This window comes from Chiloscyllium plagiosum, unplaced genomic scaffold (assembly GCF_037043375.1).
Source record: "Chiloscyllium plagiosum isolate Xiang-an unplaced genomic scaffold, Cpla_swu_hap1 HiC_scaffold_14, whole genome shotgun sequence".
Lineage (NCBI taxonomy): Eukaryota > Metazoa > Chordata > Chondrichthyes > Orectolobiformes > Hemiscylliidae > Chiloscyllium > Chiloscyllium plagiosum.
The window spans coordinates 68,020,275-68,040,069 of record NW_028270152.1 but is presented as its reverse complement, the minus strand read 5'-3'; the positions used below and the strand labels follow the sequence as shown (position 1 = coordinate 68,040,069).

Sequence of the window (19,795 nt, the reverse complement as noted above, 5' to 3'; positions counted from 1 at the left end):
TGGATATTGGATAACTATCAATCTAGGTGCCCTTGATCAAAAGTCACTGAAAGCAAACATGCAAGTACAGCAAGCAGCCTGGAAGGGAAATGGTGTGTTCGCCTTTAACACAAGAGCATTTGAGTACAGGATTAAGGACGTTTTGCTCCAACTATTTGGAACACTAATGAGACTGGACCTGGAGTTTTGTGGTTCTGGTACCCTTGCAGGTCTCCCCCATTTACGAATGTCCGATTTAGGAATGCTTATACTGAGGAACACAATCCCATACAGGGATTTAATGTTAAAGTCCTAACATGCAAATATTTCCCTGATTTACGAACAGCTGTCCTGCATTGTTTACATTGTCCTGCATCATGGTCTGAAACAAGTCAATTTGCAAATGGTCTCCAGAATGGGACCTCTTTGCAACCGAGGCAGCGCCTGTACTTGCCATAGAGGGAGTGCAGCAAATGTTCACCAGACTGATTCCTGGGATGGTGGGATTGGCCCTGTATTCTCCGAAGTTTAGAAGAATGAGAGGAGATCTCATAGACACTTTTAATGTTCTTAAAGGGATAGATAGAGTGAATGCAGAAAAGATGTTTCCCCCTGCTGTGGGGTCTAGATCCAGGAGACACAGTCTCAGAATAAAATGCACAACATTTATGACTGAGGTGATGAGGAACTTCTTCAATCAGAGCTGGTGAATCTTTGGAGAGGGCTGTGGAAGCTCAGTCATTAAGGTAGTTCAACCCAGAGCTTGATAGATTTCAGATGAACAATGACATCTAAGGATATGTGGATAGCATAGAATTCTGGCGTTTAGGCAAATGATAAGCCATGACCTGAATGGTGGAGCAGACTTGATGGGCTGAACTGCTTACTCTTGCATCCTATATCCAATAACCAACACCCTACATCCAATCTCAACACCCTATATCCAATACCCAACACCCTAATCCAATCCCAACACCCTAATCCAATCCCAACACCCTATATCCAATACCCAACACCCTAATCCAATCCCAACACCCTATATCCAATACCCAACACCCTATATCCAATACCCAACACCCTACATCCAATACCCAACACCCTACATTCAATACCCAACACCTTACATCCAATACCCAACACCCTACATCCAATCCCAACATCCTACATCCAATACCAAACACTTGTCCAATCCCAGCATGTCTAATCCAATATCCAATCCCACTGTACCCAAGCCCACAACCCCACATCCATTACCCAAAACACTGCATCGTATCCCACACCCTCTACCCAATACAAATACCCCTTCTCCCGTCCTAACGCTAAACCCAATCTCAGATACCAATATCGAATACCAAATACCCTGTATCGATTACCAGCAATCGGTCTCCGAGAATTTCCCCGTCCGAATTTAATTAATCGAGGTAGTTTGCTGGCTATATCCTCGTTTCTTTTTCGGGAATAATGGAAATAAAAATCGCGGGTGCAGTTCTGTTTTGGGACTCCAGTGTTATTATCAAAGCAGCGGCGGGGAATGTGCTATAATATAGTGTGAGGGGTCGGTGATATCCCTCTCCCTGTGCAATAGACACTCGGACTCGGGAAGGAATGCCCATGGCTGGTGGTAACAGCGAGCAAGTAGCGGATTGTCACTGTCCTCTCTCAGAGCTCAGAGCAGTGGGGGGGGGGGGGGGGGGGAGGGGGGGGGAGGCTGCTCTAATGTCAGCCTGACATCCAGGGTGGAGCTATAAGAGTTGAGAAAGCCCGTCCACTTCTGTCACACAGACTCCTCTCTCACCTGCCCCACCCACAAATCCAAGACATTTCCCGTTCACTTTGGCAGATTGCAGCAGAACGCTCAAGCCATTTGAGTTGTAAGCTTTTTTTTTAATTCCCCCCACCCCTTCCCCTGCAGGCCATGACTGAGACTGGGACTGATTCTTCCCCCAAGTTCAAGAACGGAATCACTAAAGAAATCGATCTGGTCAACCGGGATCCCAAACAAATCAACGAGGATGTGGTTAAGGTAATACATTTCCCTTCTCTCTTTATCTTGTAACGTGCATATAGTGCAACCAGCCCTTGACTTTGGCAACACAACTATCCTTAGAATGCACAAAGTCCAATAAAGTCCCTTGATTTGCTCACTTAAAAAATAGCTGAAGTTTAGTTTAAATCCTTTCCAAAAATACTTTTTTAAAAAAGAAATCCACGCTGCCCAATTGATTAACCCCTTTTAATATCCAATCCACTCCAATTTATTTATTTTGGGAGGTAAGGTGAAATGTGTGTCTGCTTTAAATATCCCCGAGCCTGAAGTGTTGACAACCGCTCTATATTTATCCGGCTGTGTGCTGTGTTATGAATGTACGGGCTCTGCATTGCATTGTACTGACTGTAGACGGCTTTGATAGTGGTCACACAGTTGTTAAATCAAAACGTCTTTGAACATCCTACCTGTACGAGTTGCTGTGAGCTGTAGACTGAATGGAGCTTCTTTTTCTGAAATAGTTGCAGGGCATTTTTTTTTTAAAAAGTCACAAAATAACAATCAGTTTTCTTTCCTGCATTTGTGCCTACTAATTGTCACAAACACAGGATGTCTCCAAGCCTTTCCATCCATTTGAGTCCGTTCTTTGTTGAAGTTGTAAAATTCAGAATCAATGGGAAAATTCAGAATCAATTTGCATACAATGACAATGCATTGATGACACGTGGATTATCTGTTCCAGTGCTGTGGTATTAGGCACCAGGGAGAGCGCCCTTTAACTTGCTTGCCTTAGAGCTGTGGGATCTTTTCATATTTACCTGGAGGAACATAGGGGTCTCAGTTTGACATTTTTCAGCAGGATGATCCCAGAATGCAGGTTTTCCTCCAGTGTCCATGTTTCACCACTGATATCTCTACCTGTTTTTTAAACTCTAGATGGGAGCCTGAATCCACAACTGTCTGGCTCCTAGTCTAGCCTTAGTGTCCCAGTCCCACTTATGCATATCAGTGTACAGAATACACTGTATAACCACACAACAGAAGTCTGTAGCCCAGTGGTAGTGTGCCTACCTTTAAGCTAGACGGTCAATGTTTAATTCCTACCCGCCTGGAGGTGTTTAATAATGTGTCCAAACAGGCTGACCAAACAAATACTTTATAATCGCACCAAGAAGAAGGATTTGAGATTGTAAGCAGCTCAAGAATGATGATGACTTGGAGTGGAGTCAGCAATAAGCTAAAGTCTCAGCTACATTCTTGATTCAAGAAATTGATCATCGTAAGGATGAGTTAGAGGCTGCATTAACAATCTGGATGAAGGAACTGAGGGCATTGTTACTATATTTGCAGATCTCACTAAGACACATGGAGAGACTGGTAGTGTTGAGGAATTGAGGATGCTGCAGAAGGACTTGGATGGGCTAGGAGAGAGGGCATAATTGTGGCAGACAGAATGTAATGTGGGAAAGTATGAGGTTATGCACTTTGGCAAGAAGGAAGTTGTAGACTACATTTTAAATAAGGAAAGGCTTTTGGGAAGCTGAAGCACAAAGCGACTTGGGAGTCCCAGTTCAGGATTTTCTAAAGGGTAACATGCTGGTTCGGTTGGCAGTTAGGAAGCAAGTATCATGTTCGCATTCATTTTAAGAGGGCTAGAAAACAAGAGCAAAAATGTATTGCTGAGGCTGTATAAGGGTCTTGGCAGAGTGCTTTTGAAATATTGTGAATTATTTTGGGCCCCATATCTAAGGAAGGACTTGCTAGCCTTGGAGGAAATCGAGAGGAGGTTTACAAGCACAATCCTAGGGATGAAGGATTGCATTTGAGGACTCTGGTTCTGTACTCGATGGAGTTAGAAGGAGAGATCTGTTTGACACTTACAAAATACTGAGAGGCCTGGATAGAGTGGACGTGGGAGAAGATGTATCCACTAGTAGGAGAGACCAGGACCTGAGATCACAGCCTCAGAGTGAAGGGACGACCCTTTAGAACTGAATGAGGATGAATTTCTTCAGCCAGAGAGTGGTTAATCTGTGGAACTCATTGCTGTAGAAAGCTGTGGAACGAAGTTATTGAGTGTATTTAAGACAGAGATAGATAGGTTCTTCCTTGGTAAAAGCATCAAGAGTTATTGGGAGAAGACAAGACATAGCATCCATGATTGAATGGTGGAGCAGATTCAATGGGCCAGATGGTCTAGTTCTGCTCCTATCTCTTACGGTATTGTGGAGAATGGAATGTTGTCAAGCCAATGATTACTCAACAAATTGTAGAGAGCCTGAAAATTTCTTTGTGTTTTGCCAATTGTATTCATCAACTATTTAGAAATGACCACTCATGTAACTGATCTGAGTATACAATCCAATAAGCTAACACTGAATAGTCATGATGGAGCCAAAGACCAGTGAAATACGACTGAACATCCATTCTGGTTGGGGACAATAGGTGAAACATGAGTCCTGAGGAAAACGTATGATCTCTGAAATGTTTGATGGACATGACTTGTTGTTTCTCTGCTAATGCCATCTGATCTATGGAGTATTTCTAGTGGGTTTACCCTCTGTGTCTGCAATTATACCTTTCACCATTTTGATTACAACATATTGCACATGGCTTTCAAACATTTTAAGAACTGTGGGCTTGATTGTTAGCTAGTAGTCAACCCTTTCATGATGTTGTTTGTTTTAATTTGGATGAGGTACCCACATAAAGCAGCTAGTGGCCTCGTGAGATTATGTAAGTCCGAGTTCTAATGTATCCATGGGACCCTGATTTTGTTTTACCTGAGCCCTAAGTAAGGAATCTGCCTCAACATTCCTTCAGATTTTTATTAGGTATGGGTCTTAGTTGTTACACAACCTAGATAGGTAAACAAAGCTGAGATACACATTACCCATGTTCCCCTTGAATGGCAAAGCAGGCTTGATGGGCTGAATGGCCTACTCATGTTCCCATAATCCTCTTTACAGCCTGAAACAGGTCTGCAGCTGACCTGTGAACAGAAAAAGCCCTGCAGGATAAGTGGAAAATCCCTCCTTTCTTAGGACAGGAAATGCAAAATTTCCTCTACCGAATCCCATGAGGAATGCTGTGACCTCTGTATCCTGCACTCTGCTAACCTACTCCACAGGTTTCCTGAAACTCTCTTCCAGTGGCATATTTTGTCCTTGCATGTGTTCCTCTGTTGTTAGCCAGCAATGTCTTTACCATCTAAACCTTTACTCCTTTCTACTGGCTGCCACTTTCTGCTCATTCCATGAGCCATTAGAACGACAGTGTTCCCTTGAATGCTCAGAGTTAACGTACTTCGTGACACCGGTCTGAATTAGTAAGAGCACTTGGTGCTCGACCCCACTTCTCCCCAACCTCTCCTCCAATTCCATCCTACCCTGCTTACCCAAACCTACTTGGTGTTAAAATTTTATTACTTTGGTACTTGATCTTTGCTCACATTCTGCTCTCTCCCTGGGCTGGAAAGAACAACACAAGCACCCTCAATGTTCAGAGTTCTAATCCAACCAGTAAGTTCACTGGACAAAGGCACCACATGGTTTGGTACAGAAGCATGTTAGCTGTGGGTCCATAGTGTGCTTTCACTGGCTGAGGCATGAATCACACAATCCCTACTGTGTGGAAGTAGGCCATTTGGCCCATCAAGTCCACACTGACCTTCCGAAGAGCATCCCACTCAAAAACAACGTCCCTACCCAATCCCTGTAACCCTGCATTTCCTGTGGCTAACCTACTTAGCGTGCACATCCCTGGACACTACAGGCTGAAACCGAACCTGGATCCCTGGTGCTGTGAGGCAGCAGTACTGACCACTGAGCCACTGTGCTATAGAGTCTTGTCAGGGTTCCTACAAAGTGTCCCTTTCCAGAAGCCATTATTGGTAACGGATGACGGCAAGATCCATTTATTATCCTTGGAGTGCTATCCATCTCACATGCCTGGTTATGTTTTCTTTATTCTTTCATGGGCTGTAGATGTTGCTGATAGTATTTGTTATTGATTCTAATTGTCCCTTAAATGAATGGCCTTCTAAGACATTTCAGAAAAAGGTGGATTGGCAAACACATGTAAATTGTGTCAGGTAAGGATGGCAGATTTCCTTCTCTAAAGGACATTGATGAACTAGATTTTTTTTAACAATAAATGATGATAGTTGAGACCACAATTGAAACTAACTTTTGCTCTCGACTTATTAATTGAACCTAACATCTGCCAAATTCCACAGTGCTATTTGAAATCATTGGTCCAATCTAGCATTGGTCTGGGTCTCTGAACTATGAGTCCAGTGACATTACCATGTTACACACAAGAAGAAGAGGTGGCTTAAATTATTTTATTTTGTATCTTTCCTGCCAATAAGCAGAGGTGTTTTTAGTTTATCTTATACCGCTTCCCTCTTGAAAGAAGCATGTGTTGTATTTCCACCTAATCTCTTTCTGTCAAGTCCATTTTCTTTAAGTGACCTGCAACAAAGACTGAAATTTTGCTTACTCATACATTCAAACTGGTGGGGTTTGAAGAGGTTGGAACGTGAAGGTTGGAATCTGAAACAAACAAAAACAGAAACTGGCAGAGAAACTTAACAGCATCTGTGCAGAGAGAAATGTTTTGAGTTCAGTGACTCTTCATCAGAACTTCAGCCCACAGTCTGGTTTCTCGGTTGAGGGTCTTGCAGACAGTGTTGTTAACTGCAGGCAATCTTTATTTAAAATTTAACCTATTTTTCCAAACCAACCTTTTCAGAGGTGTAATTATACACCTCTAGGACAGACGGGATTCCAACTCCCTAGCCTCTCAGTCCTGAGGTAGGGACATCACTACTGTGCACAAGAGGGCCCCAAACCTATTGCCCTGGTATACCCAGGATTCATCCAAGTCCTTCCAAGGTCTGAGTCTGCTTCTGAGATCAGAAAGGTTCGGGAATTTTCAGATTAGTTGGCCAAACTATCTTTTTAACAGACTGATGCAGTGAGGTTCAGGAGTTATAGTTAACTTCTTCAAAAGGCATGAACGAGGGGAAGGGTATGTGAGGATTGACCTTTTGATAGGTCCATTAAGGGCTCAGTTTAAGATTATATTTTGAGTTATAGAGTCATAGAGTCCTACAGCACAGAGACAGGCCCTTTGGCCCAAACTGCTCCATGCTGACCAAAATGCCCATCCACGCTAACCCCATTTCCCTGCACTTGGCCCCATATCCTTCTAAACATTTCCCATCCATGTATTTGTCCAAATGCCTTTTAAATGTTGTTAATGTACCTACCGCAACCACTTCCACTGGCAACTCATTCCATATGCGTACCACCCCTCTGTGTAAAACATTTGTCCCTCAGGTTCCCTTTTATTCTTTCCCTCTAACCTTAAACTGATGACCTCTAGTCCTCAATTCCCCAACCTTGGGAAAAAAGACTGAGTGCATTCACCCTATCCACGTCATGATCTTATACATTTGTATAAGAAAGTGGGCCTCTGTCTCCTATGTTCTAAAGAAAAATGTCCTAGCTTGTCCAACTTCTCCCTGTAGCTCAGACCGTTGAGTCCTGGCGACATCCTTGGGAATTTCTTCTGTACTCTTTCCAGTTTAATAACATCCTTCCAATAGCAAGGTGACCAAAACTGAACACAATACCCCAAGAGCGGCCTCACCAATGTCCTGCACAATTGCAATATAATTTCCCAACTTCTGTATTCAGTGCCCTGACGGATGAAGGCCAGTGTGCCAAAATCCTTCTTGACTGCCCTGTCAACCTGTGACTCTACTTACAGAGAACCATGCACCTGAACTCCAAGGTTCCTCCATTCCACGACATTCTTTAAGGTGCTACCATTCACCATGAAACTCTTACCTTGATTTGACTTTCCAAAATGCAAGACCTCACACCTATAATAAACTGCATTTGCCATTTCTTGACCGACTTCCCCAGCTGTATTTTCTGATAATTTTCCTCACTGTCCACAATACTGCCTGTTTTAGTGTCATCTGCAACCTTTCTTCATGCATTGTACAGTTTCATCCAAATCATTGATATAGATAACAAACAGCAATGGGTCCAGCACTGACCCATGAGCCACTCCACTGGTCACAGGCCTCCAGTCCGACAAGCATCCTTCCACTATTAGACTCTGCTTCCTGCCATCAAGCCTATTGTGTATCCACTGGATAAAAGCAAATTGCTGTTTCTTTTTTTTTGCCTTTAACCTCTCGTATCTGGGTAAACGTCTCCAGCTCCTACAACCTTTCCTTATCTGTGAAAAATGCTTCAGTCCATTGAGCTGTCCTGATCCGTGTAATCCCTTCCAGACCTGAAATACCTCCCTGTCTCTGTAACAATGTCAGGATCCTGCCTGAGAAAAGGGCTTTGACAAAGGGTCAGTTAGACTCAAAGCGTCAGCTCTTTTCTCTCCTTACAGATGCTGCCAGACTTGCTGAGATTTTCTAGCATTTTCTCAATTGTATATCCAGTTTGCCAGCTCCCCCTAGATTCCATGCGAATTAACCTTCCTGAGCAGCCTACCATGTGGAACTTTATCAAAGACCTTACTGAAATCCATATAGACTACATCTACTGCCCTGCCTTCGTCAACATTCCTGGTCACTTCATCAAAGAACTCTGACAAATTTGTGAGGCATGGTCTCCCATGCACAAATTCATGTTGACTATTCCTAGTCAAACCATGTCTTTCCGAAGTCATAGAGATGTACAGCATGGAAACAGACCATTCAGTCCAACCCATCCATGCTGACTTGATATCCCAACCCAATCTAGTCCCATTTGCTGGTAGTTGGACCATATCCCTCTAAACCCTTCCTAATCATGTACCCATCCAAATGCCTTTCAAATTGAACCAGCTTTCACCACTTACTCTGGCAGTTCATTCCATTCATACACCACCCTCCACATGAAAACGTTGCTCCTTAGGTTCTTTTTAAATCTTTCCCCTTGCACTTCTAGTTTTGGATGGCCCTACCCTGGGGAAAAGATCTTGACTATTCACCCTGTGCATGCCCCTCATTAGATTATAAACTTCTACAAGGTCATCCCTCAGCCTGCAACGCTCCAGGGAAAATAGCTCCAGCCTGTTCAGCCTCTCTCTATAGCTCAAACCTTCCACCCTGGCAACATCCTTGTACATCTTCTCTGAACCCTTTCAAGTTTCACAACATCTTTTCTAAAGCAGGGAGACCAGAATTGAATGCAGTATTCAGTACATGCTGCAATGTGTTAGCCTATTCTCTCGCTCACTTTAGGAGATTGATGCCCACTTCTGTTGGTATGTGTGAGATCAATGAGGAGCCATTTGCACCACTTTAAGCAAATTCTCAATTTCTGCTGGGCAGGCATGACACTCTGCTATTCTGGTTTGACGACAATGTCTACACAATACAAGGAAGTGATATTCCAAGAATTCTGGCCTGGTTAATGCTGATTTGAACCCTTCCCGAAATTATGGTCATTTGTGATTGGCAATGGGCCAGCAAAGATAATTCTAAAATTTAAACAACGAAGTGGGAGCTTTCAACCAATTTTTGATATTGTTTCATGTTTTTTTTTGGCATTGATACTTCTAAACCACCATCTGTCTGCCATGTTGTTGTGATCTGGAATGCACTGTTTGAAAAGGTGTTGGACATTGATTTAATCTTCAGATTAAAATCTACCTGAAAAGGGACAAGATGTAGGACTAAAAGGGGGAGACTGGGGCTAAATGACAGCTGAATTGAAGAGCCAGCACGTTCACAATAAGATAAAAAGGCCTCTGGTTGTATAATTCTCTAATTCGACGATTCTGTCATCATTTGGGAGAGATAAGGGGGCAGTGTAGAAATCTGATTTTCAAAAATTTCCTTTCCTGTACGTGAGCGTCATTGGTAAGGCCAACATCTATTCCCCATCCTGAGCCGCCCTGAGCAGATGATGGTGCAACAAAGTTTCTTACTTAGACTATATCAGAGGCAGACTGGACTCAAACACATTGGTGTGGGACTGGATTCACATATCATGGAATCCCTGCAGTGTGGAAGCGGGCCATTTGGCTGATTGAGTCCACACCGACTCTCTGAAGAGTATCCCACCCAGCCACATCCCATCCCTGTAACCCTGCATTTCCTACGGCTAACCCACTTAGCCTGCATATCCCTGGACACTATGGGCAATTTAGCATGGCCAGTCCACCTAACCTGCACTTTGGACTGTCAGAGGAAACTGAAGCGCCTGAAGTAAACCCAAGCAGACACAGGGAGAACATGCAAACACTACACAGACAGTCGCCCGAGGCTGGAATCAAACACTACACAGACAGTCGCCCGAGGCTGGAATCAAACACTACACAGACAGTCGCCCGAGGCTGGAATCAAACACTACACAGACAGTCGCCCGAGGCTGGAATCAAACACTACACAGACAGTCGCCCGAGACTGGAATCAAACACTACACAGACAGTCGCCCGAGGCTGGAATCAAACACTACACAGACAGTCGCCCGAGGCTGGAATCAAACACTACACAGATAGTTGCCCGAGGCTGGAATCAAACACTACACAGACAGTCGCCCGAGGCTGGAATCAAACACTATACAGACAGTCACCCGAGGCTTGAATCAAACACTACACAGGCAGTTGCCCGAGGCTGGAATCAAACACTACACAGACAGTCGCCCGAGGCTGGAATCAAACACTACACAGGCAGTTGCCCGAGGCTGGAATCAAACACTACACAGACAGTCGCCCGAGGCTGGAATCAAACAATACACAGACAGTCGCCCGAGGCTGGAATCAAACCCGGGTCCCTGACACTGTGAGGCAGTGGTACTAATCACCATGCCTCCCCCTCGCCCCGAGGGCTATTGACCAAACAAGGTTAAAGGGCATGGGTTTCCTCCTCTTCAGGACCTGTTGTTTTTTTGTTTGCAAGAATTTAACAGCTTTTGGCCACTTTTATAGTCTTTAATTGCCAGATGCTTGCAAAAAACAGCATTTAGATTGTCATCCATCAGGTGGTGTTGAGGGAAGAAGGTTTTGAACTCTCATTTTATTGGATTAGTCTCTTTAAACTTTCATCAGCTGCTGACCCTGTAACATAGTGAGCACATCATATCCCAGCAACATCTGACGTCAGGAAGGACAAAAATACACTTCGACCCCAGTCTGTAATCCACCGGCGGCTTGTCATTTCCTGTCAAGTGGGTTGGGATGAGGGTGCAGCGAGGTGGGTGAGGGCAAAAGCATGCAGGTGCACAGTTCACTGTCAGCCAAGGGATTGGGCTTTCTCATGAGCTGGTGGAATGTTTCAGTCACACACATTGCAGTGCCCAATGGCATTACACAGGTTCTGAGCAAGTGGAATCGACTGAGCCACTGAGCCGCAGCGTGACCCCAGTGAACCTACTGTTTTTGGAGCCAGAGCTCAGCACTTTCACTGATGTTTGGGTCGCCTAGCAACATGCAACACTATAAACCACTTGCTTACAACACAGTCTCATTCACTTTATATTCTGGAAATGAATCACTGTCAGGAAAAGTGATCGTGAAGCTGCTGAGTTTGTGTACATATAACAATTAAATTCCTTCCACCTTCAGGCAAAGGAAGTAGTCATCCCTGATTCATACTATAGGCATAAATGGTCAAATTATACAGCTCTGTTCAAGATCTTTCTGAGATTGGTACAAGTCTCTGGAATTTGCTTACCTCTGGAATTGATCCTCTGTGCACCCTTTGGTAAAGCTTCTAATTTTGAAAAAGATCAGACATGGCTTTTGTCGCAGACTTTGTTTTTAGTTTTGAAAGTGGATTGCCTTGCTCGGAGGGGTGGGGATTGATGGTGGAAGGGGAGTTGCGGACGTGAGCTGGCACTTTTATCATTCCATCAGGGTTTCAGCTCCACTGCACCAACATTATGTTTAATTTCACAGACTTCCTACCACCCGGAAGCAAGCCATTTGGCTCATCGAGTCAACACCGACGCTCCGAAGACATCCACCCCCTGCATTTCCCATGGCTAACCCTTCTAGCCTGCACATCCCTGGACAGTATGGATAATTTAGCTTGACCAGTCCACCTAACCTGCACATCTTTGGAATGTAGGAGGAAACCAGAGCACCCGGAGGAAACCCACACAGACACAGGGAGAATGTGCAAATTTAGTCCCTTTAAATAAACATTCTTGCTAGTTCAGCAATACAGAAGAATACCTATTGGAGGGGAACTAGTAGGGAGAAGAATGAAACATCGTATTGCGTTTGGGATACTGTATACAAAAGAATAGGGAGAGTCTTTGAAGAAGCCAGCAAGTCTGTATCAGGGCTTAAATCACTGGGAGATGACAAGGAGTTCATTGAAAGAGAAGATGAGCAAGAAACATGTGCCATGGTTTAAGAATCCCAGAGAAACACAACAGGGTTAATTTGAACTGAATAGTTTAGAGGGATAAGGACCAAATTCTGGCAAATGGGACTAGATTAATTTAAGGAGTCTGGCTGGCTTGGATGAATTGGACTCTAGGGTCTATTTCCTTGCTGTACAACTCTATGACTCAGTGAAGCCGATATTAGAAACTAGGGCCTGCTAGAATTTCAAATTAAATGTATCTTCTGAAGCAACTAATTGGTACTTCAAGTTGATAGCTGTGGCTCAGTATTTGCACTCTCATAGCTAAGTGAGAGCATTGTGGTTTCAAACCATACTCTGAGAGACTAGAGTTTATAATCTATGCTGATACTCCTGTGACATACTGAAGGAGTGCTGTACTGTCACAGATGCTGTCCTTGGGATGAATTGTTAAGCTAAGGCCTGTCAGCACCCTCAGATAGATGTAGATGGTACATGGCACCACATAAATGAAGGCACAGATGCTTTTGAAGAGCTTCTTCAAGATTTTGGTAACTACTTTAATCAGAACAAATGAGAGTTCAAAATCCAAAGAATTTCATTGATGACATCTACAGACTGATGGAAAACTGGCTGTTTGAAGTCAGAATTTATAAGTGTTAATTCAACAGTTGTTGTTGAAATTATTGATGAGTCTTTGTAAGATATACGATGGTCCAAAAAGATTTGACTCCGCAGAAAGCTATTCAGGTTGTGCTGGATGCAAAAGCCAGGAAGACTCACACACAAATGCTAATGGGAAAATAACAACCTTTCCCAGGAAACCAACAGAACCTGTACAAACGCTCTGAGGATGCATGTGGCAAGGCAACACACATAGTAGATCAAACAGCAGATACTAATAGTCAATGTCAACACTGTGGCACAAACAGTCCCCACAGCAGAAGCAATGGTCAGTTATGACAAAAGACTAAAGCATCTGTAAAATGATAGGTCACCTCTAGGGCAGAGGTAGGGCACACTTTCAGAGAAGCAAAAATGGTGGTGACTCGATATGCAAATAACTCAATTCAGTACAGCAATCACCACTAAACTCTCAGAACATTTAAGAAGTATTTAGACATACACTTGCAAGACAAGGCATACACGGCTATGGGCCAAGTGTTGGAAAACGGGATTAGAATAATTCGGCAGTTGTTTTTGACCGAGGTGGATGCAGTGGCCAAAAGGTCTTTTTCTGTGCTGGAGATCCCTATGAAGCTATAACATTAGAAAAGATTACTGAGGCCTCCTTAGGGGAAATCTGGAGTTTGACAGGATGAATATCAAAAACCATGGTTGAAGAAACAGGAATTGAAATCTACAGAAATGAAGCTACGTGGTACAGATGGCATAACAGTCAACATTAAACATATGCACCAATATTAACTTTACAACATAAAGGGATTTCAGATAGAATACATATTCATTATCAGGAAACCTCAATCTTGAGCAGGAAGATGTGTTTTGCCTTCAATTATAATCAAACGGTCAAGAAAAAAGAAGAACTGAGGAGTCAAAGTTCCTTTGAGGTGGTATACCCTAAATTTTAGGCAAATTTGGGGTAGCACAGTGGGACAGTGGTTAGCACTGCTGCCTTACACCGCCATGGACCCAGGTTCCATTCCAGCCTTGGGTGACTGTGTAGAGTTTTCACATTCTCCTCTTGTCTGCGTGGGTTTCCTCAGAATGCTCTGTTTTTCTCCCACATTGCAAAGATGCGCAGGTTAGGTGGTTTGGCGATGCTTCACAGTGTCCAGGGATGTGCAGGCTAGGTGGATTAGCTATGGGAAATGCAGGACTAGAGGGACAGGGTGGAGAGGGCTGGATCTGGATGGTATGCTCTTCTGCACCAATGCAATGGGCTGAATGGCCTCTATTTGCACTGTGGGGATTCTATGATTGTATTTAATTCAATACAGAACGAAGCATTATGTTAAGGAAGAAATCAAATTCATTGTACTTTTGCAAACCCAGGAAGATTCTGGAACCCTTCATAAACCAAGTTCAGAGGCAACTTGAGGAAATTAGCAAAAGGGGCATCGCTTCCCTGGTGACCAAACTATTTGATAGCTGCTCAAGCAAAGTTACCATACCCAACCAAATAGGTCCACCAGAAAATGGGCAAACTTAACACAGTTCAATAAAGTGCAAGCGTGGAAATCCACCCAATGGCTACAGTCAATGAGAGTTTAACCAAAGTAAAGTTTCTTTTCTACTAAATCCAATGCCAACAGTGGGGTCTGGCTGTTGTCATTAGTTGTGCTTACTACATTAATTATTCTACTATTAACTATCATGATGGGGTCAGATCTGGATCTGTCATACTAGACAATGCAACTTCCACCCACTGCTCCAGTGCAATAAACTACACTTTGTTAAGACAAGTGCCTCTTCTTATTAAGACTCACCAGTGGCTAATCCTCTGTGACTCTTAACCAAACAGAACCTTAAACCAGTGTAAAAAGAATTGATCACAGCACTTGACCCAGACATTACCTAGTAGTAGTTGGCTCTGCAAAACAAACAGAACTATCCATCTCTTCTAACATTTAAAATGCTTTAAAATTTGAAATATAATTTAATCAGCAGGTCATTATTTCCCAGGAAAGTTGGCCTTAACTGGTAACAAAATAAGAAAATTACTCCAATTCCCTCAATCAACATGCTTGATCCTCATTGCCATCAAAATGCATTCAAGTACTTAAACAAACCAAAGGTGTGCGCTCATCTGACCAAAAATGTGTCCACTGCTTTAAAACTAAACTTGGAGTAAACAGGTTGAACGGAGGCTCAGAGTTTAACACTTGGAGTCTGAAAATGTGATTTTTATTGTGTCCGCAGATAGATTTTGAAGATGTGATTGCGGAGCCCGAAGGAATTCACAGCTTAGACGGTGTGTGGAAAGTCAGCGTCACAACCTTCACTGTGTCAAAATACTGGTGCTATCGGATACTCTCTGCTCTCTGTGGAGTCCCCCTGTCTGTGTGCTGGGGTCTCTACTTTGCCTGCCTCTCCTTCTGCCACATCTGGACCATTGTGCCTTGCATCAAGAGTTTTGTGATTGAAATGCAGTGCTTCAGTATGCTCTACTCTCTCTGCATTCACACCTTCTGTGACCCCTTTTATGAAGCCCTGGGCAAATTATTCAGTAACATTCGCGTCACTTTACAAAAGGACATTTAATTTCTCACTATGTCTTCTATCAACCCCTGTACCCTTGTAGAAGGCTTAGCCACTAAATTGCCATATTTCATTCAGAACTTTTAAAATTGTAATTCACTTCTTCTTTTGAAATGGTTGTTTTACCTCACCAATGTTCCTCACTTTTGATCATTGTGAAGTTCTAAAAACATCTAAGAATTCAGAGACAGATATTACTGTTCCACGCAATATTGTCTGAGTCATTCTTGTCTGCTGTGTCTACTTCCAACAAAGATCAGCTCATCATCATGATGAGGGTGTTTAAGTATCTCTGCTTCAAGTTCATTACCAAGGCTCCCTTAGGGTCGCTCCAGCCCCCTCACAGAGACTGAACCAGGCTCAATCCTGAGTGAACGTCCCACTCAATCACACCAACTGCCTACTTCCACCTCTGCCAGATCTCCTGTCATCTCCTCCTCTTCCCTGACCCATCCACCACTGGGAACAATATCTGTGCCATCTCCAGTTCTCCACTAACAAGTAAGATACGAGAGTTGGCAACATCACCCCCTTTCCTTCCACTCCCTCCAACAGATGCCCCCATAACATGAAATCGACAGTCCACTCACCAATTTTACATCAATGAGAAATGGTGAATAGATTTGTTACCAAGTCAAATGAGTGAATCAATTGTTGCCCACACCACAATGCAGTGGGCACGAGCACATGGGCAGGATTGAGTGTTTTTTTTAAATTGCACTGTTTCAAAGAAAGTGGAGGATCATTGTTTGGGGAGAGTGTCCTCTGTGATTGGGGGCTCCACCTTACCCCCAGCCAGGATAATACCTATCCACTGTCCTTATCGCCTCTCCTCCAAAGCCCCACCTCTGTGACTCTCCCCCTCCCCTCCAACCCCCACCAATTTCCAACACCTTCGTGTTGCCTCGCTCTAAGACCCATGTCTTCTTCAACCATGCACTTTGTTGCAGTCCTGGCGGTGGCCATTACTGAGGTGTGGCGCTGCTGAGGAGCAGAGGTCCCATTCTCACCGAGACCACCCCCAGGATATTACAGCTGCTTTGCAGCCTTGTTTTTAATGGGAAGAGGGGTCTGACATTTCAATTTGATCGTGGCTGACTTGATAATCCTCAACTTCACTTTCTTTGATTCCATTACTCATGAAAAATCTGTCCATCTTAATTTTGAATATACTTCATGTCCCAGCTCTCTGTGGTAAAGAATCCCGCAGATTCGCTCCCCTCCAAGAGAAAGAATTCCTCCTCATCTCTGCCATAAATGGGTGTTCCCCTCACTCTGAGATGATGTCCTCTGGATATAGATTGGCCCACAAAGGGAAACAACCTTTCTGCCTCTACAGGGTCAAATCCTGGAAGGATCTTCTATGTTTCAATAAAGTCTCTGCTATTTTTCTGACTGCCAATGAGCACAGGCCCAACCTGCTCAACCTCTCCTAATTCTCATCATCACAATCTCTCTATACCCAGGGTCAGCTTAGTGGACCATCCCTGGAATGCCTCCAATGCCAGTGTAGCTTTCCTTAAATAAGGAGACCAAACCTGTTCACTATATTCCAGCTGTGCTCTGACTAGTGTCTTATACGGCTGTCACACAGTCTCCCTATAGCAATCCTCTATTTCCTTTGAAGTAAAGGCAAATATTCCATTTATCATCCCCATTTCCTACTGTACTTGTATGCTAGGCTTTTGCATGAGGACTCCCATATCTCTTAGTGTTGTAGCTTTCTGCAGCCTTTCCCCATTTATATTATTTAGCTCTTCTAGACTTCCTGCCAAAGTGCATAACCTCACATTTTCCCATATTATATTCCATCTGGCAAGTTTTTGCCATTCACTTAACCTATCCATATCCCTTTGTAGATTCTTTGTGTCACACTCACCACTTGCATTCACATTTATTTTTGTTTCATCTGAAAACTTAGCTGTAGAACATTCACCTTCTACATCCAAGTCATTAATATATACGATAAATAATTGTGGCCCCTGCACTGATCCCAGTGGTATTCCACTAGTTCCAGGTTTCCATCTTGAAAATGACCCCCTTATCCCAACCCTGTGTCTTCTGTCAGTTCACCAAACATTTTTGCCTTTGTTAAACCTCTTTGACTTTCCATCCCCCTCAGCACCTTTAAAATTCACATCTGCAATAGAACCTTCGGTCACCCCCACCCAAGATATCCTTCCTTTTCTCAACCTTAACCATTGTCTCTTTGAAGTGCCTTTGGACATTTGTTCTACATTAGGAGAATGACATAAAATCACTTTTAAAAGGGCTGTTGTGGCACAGTGGTATTGTACCTACCTTAGGGTTGATTCAAGCTCTGGGTTCTACTCTAGATGTGTGTCATAACACATCTGAACAGTTTGATGAAAAGACTAAAAGCAATTTGTTGTTAATTGGAAGTTGCCTTAGTCAGCCAAGTGCCTGGTGTTTGTAAAAATTCACCAACATGTCAAAAATAATTCCAACCCAAAAGAAATCCATACCAGTCAATGTTCTATGTTTGCGATATTCAGAGCAAACTCTGTCCTACGTTGTTACTGGCCTGTCCTCCAAATGATACCAGATATAAAGGTCTTTAATCGTGGGGACAGGTTTGTGTAGATTTGGCTTAGATTCTCTTGAATATAGAACATTAAGGAGTGACCTCATCGAGGTGCTTAATATGATTAAAGGATTTGATCACGTGACAATGCTGTGCTAACTCAGAAGCCTGGGCTGTCGCAACATGCCCTTTTACATGATTGTTGTACTTAGAGCCATGGATAGTGACAGTGAGGCTCCAATTTTCTTTCCACCACGGGACTGACCTGGAATCTCTCCAATTATTTCCTGCCATTGGCAAATTAGTATTTGGCCCACAACCTGTTTGACCCATCTCCCTTGGCCGTCAAATTCTGACTGGGACTTCAACCCAGGGCTTCTGGCCCAGAGACAGAAATGCTACCTTATTGCATAATGAGACCACCTACTTGATAGTTCAGAACAAGACAATCTACTTTATCTGATGAAGGGAGCCCAGAGAAAGGAAATGAGCTTAAAAGGAAAGCTCGGCCAATTAGGATAACGCCTGGAAGAATTTCTTCATAAAAAAAGGTAGTGGAAATCTAGAACTCACTGCCGAAAAGCTCTTGAGATGAGGAGTCAAACAGATATTGATGCACCTTTGTAGGTAAGGTTATGGAACCAAGGCAGCTGAACAGAGTTTGAGATGCACATCAACCATGCTCTATTTGGATGGGAAAACATAAACCAATGGCTACTCCTGTTCCAGTGTGGCCACCCTGTGGGAGATTAGCTGACTATTCCTGTGGTATGGTGGAGTAGCAAGACAGTCTTGGAGTTCATGTTCTGAGAGAGGCATATGTGAGGAGACAAATCGATGCACCACAACCTGTGTAACTGATTCCTGTCCAATAGTCTGATGAAAAGATGAATGTCAGCTGAGTTCAATATGGGACTGTGGATGCCCTTCATGACTGATTAGTCTGTGTAAGTCCTGCCTTTGTTAGTTTTACCAAAATCCAATATCGTGCATTTATCTACATTAAATTCCATCCGCCACTTCTCAGCTTTTGGCCCATCTGATCAAGATCCCTTTGTACTCTGAGATAGGCTTCTTCACTGTCCACTACAGCACCAACTTTGGTGTCATCTGCAAACTTACTAACCGCACCTCCTAAATTCTCATTTAAATCATTTATATAAATGACAAACAGTGGACTCAGCACCAATCCTGACAGAACACCACTGGTCACAGTTCTCTAGTCCAGAAAACAATCCCCGACCACCACCCTTGTAAAAGGCTTTACTGACGTGCACGTAGACATTGTCTATTCTTCGGCCCTAATATGTACAGTTCTGATTACTCTGCTATAGGATGGTATTAAATTGGAGATAGTTCAGAAAAGATTTACAAGGATGTTGCTGGGATTGGAGGGTTTGAGTTATAAAGAAAGGCTGGATAAGCTGAGACTAGTGTCCCTGGAGTATAGAAGGTTGAGGGCTTGCCTTTGAGAGCTTTTCAAAATCATGAGGGGCATAGATAACATGAAAAGCAAAAGGCTTTTTCCCAGGATGGGGGAGTTCAAAACCAAGGTGTATATTTTTACGGTAACAGGAAAAATAATTAAAAAGGCAACTTTTTCACACAGAAGGTGGTTCGTATGTGGATTGAGCTGGCAGCGGAAGTGGTAGATGCAGACAGTTTCAACATTTAAAAAACATTTGGACAGCTGCATGAATAGGAAAGATATACAGGGATATGGGCC

General features: G+C 43.4%; 1 protein-coding gene across 1 annotated transcript; it reads left to right on the top strand.

The window, feature by feature from the left end:
• The first annotated feature begins 1,765 nt into the window (after positions 1 to 1,765).
• On the top strand, positions 1,766 to 15,734 carry cav3 (caveolin 3). The gene is made up of 2 exons (XM_043708541.2): positions 1,766 to 2,002; positions 15,186 to 15,734. The coding sequence occupies exons 1-2, from the start codon at positions 1,895 to 1,897 to the stop codon at positions 15,525 to 15,527; spliced, it is 450 nt and encodes a 149-aa protein (XP_043564476.2). The 5' UTR covers positions 1,766 to 1,894; the 3' UTR covers positions 15,528 to 15,734.
• Positions 15,735 to 19,795: the final 4,061 nt, after the last annotated feature.

What these genes read in the sequence shown, in the direction of transcription:
- cav3 (XM_043708541.2), top strand. Translation starts at nt 1,895, where the DNA reads ATGACTGAGACTGGGACTGATTCTTCCCCCAAGTTCAAGAACGGAATC. An exon ending in TCAACGAGGATGTGGTTAAG is followed by an intron (nt 2,003 to 15,185) that starts GTAATACATTTC and finishes TTGTGTCCGCAG; the next exon opens with ATAGATTTTGAAGATGTGAT.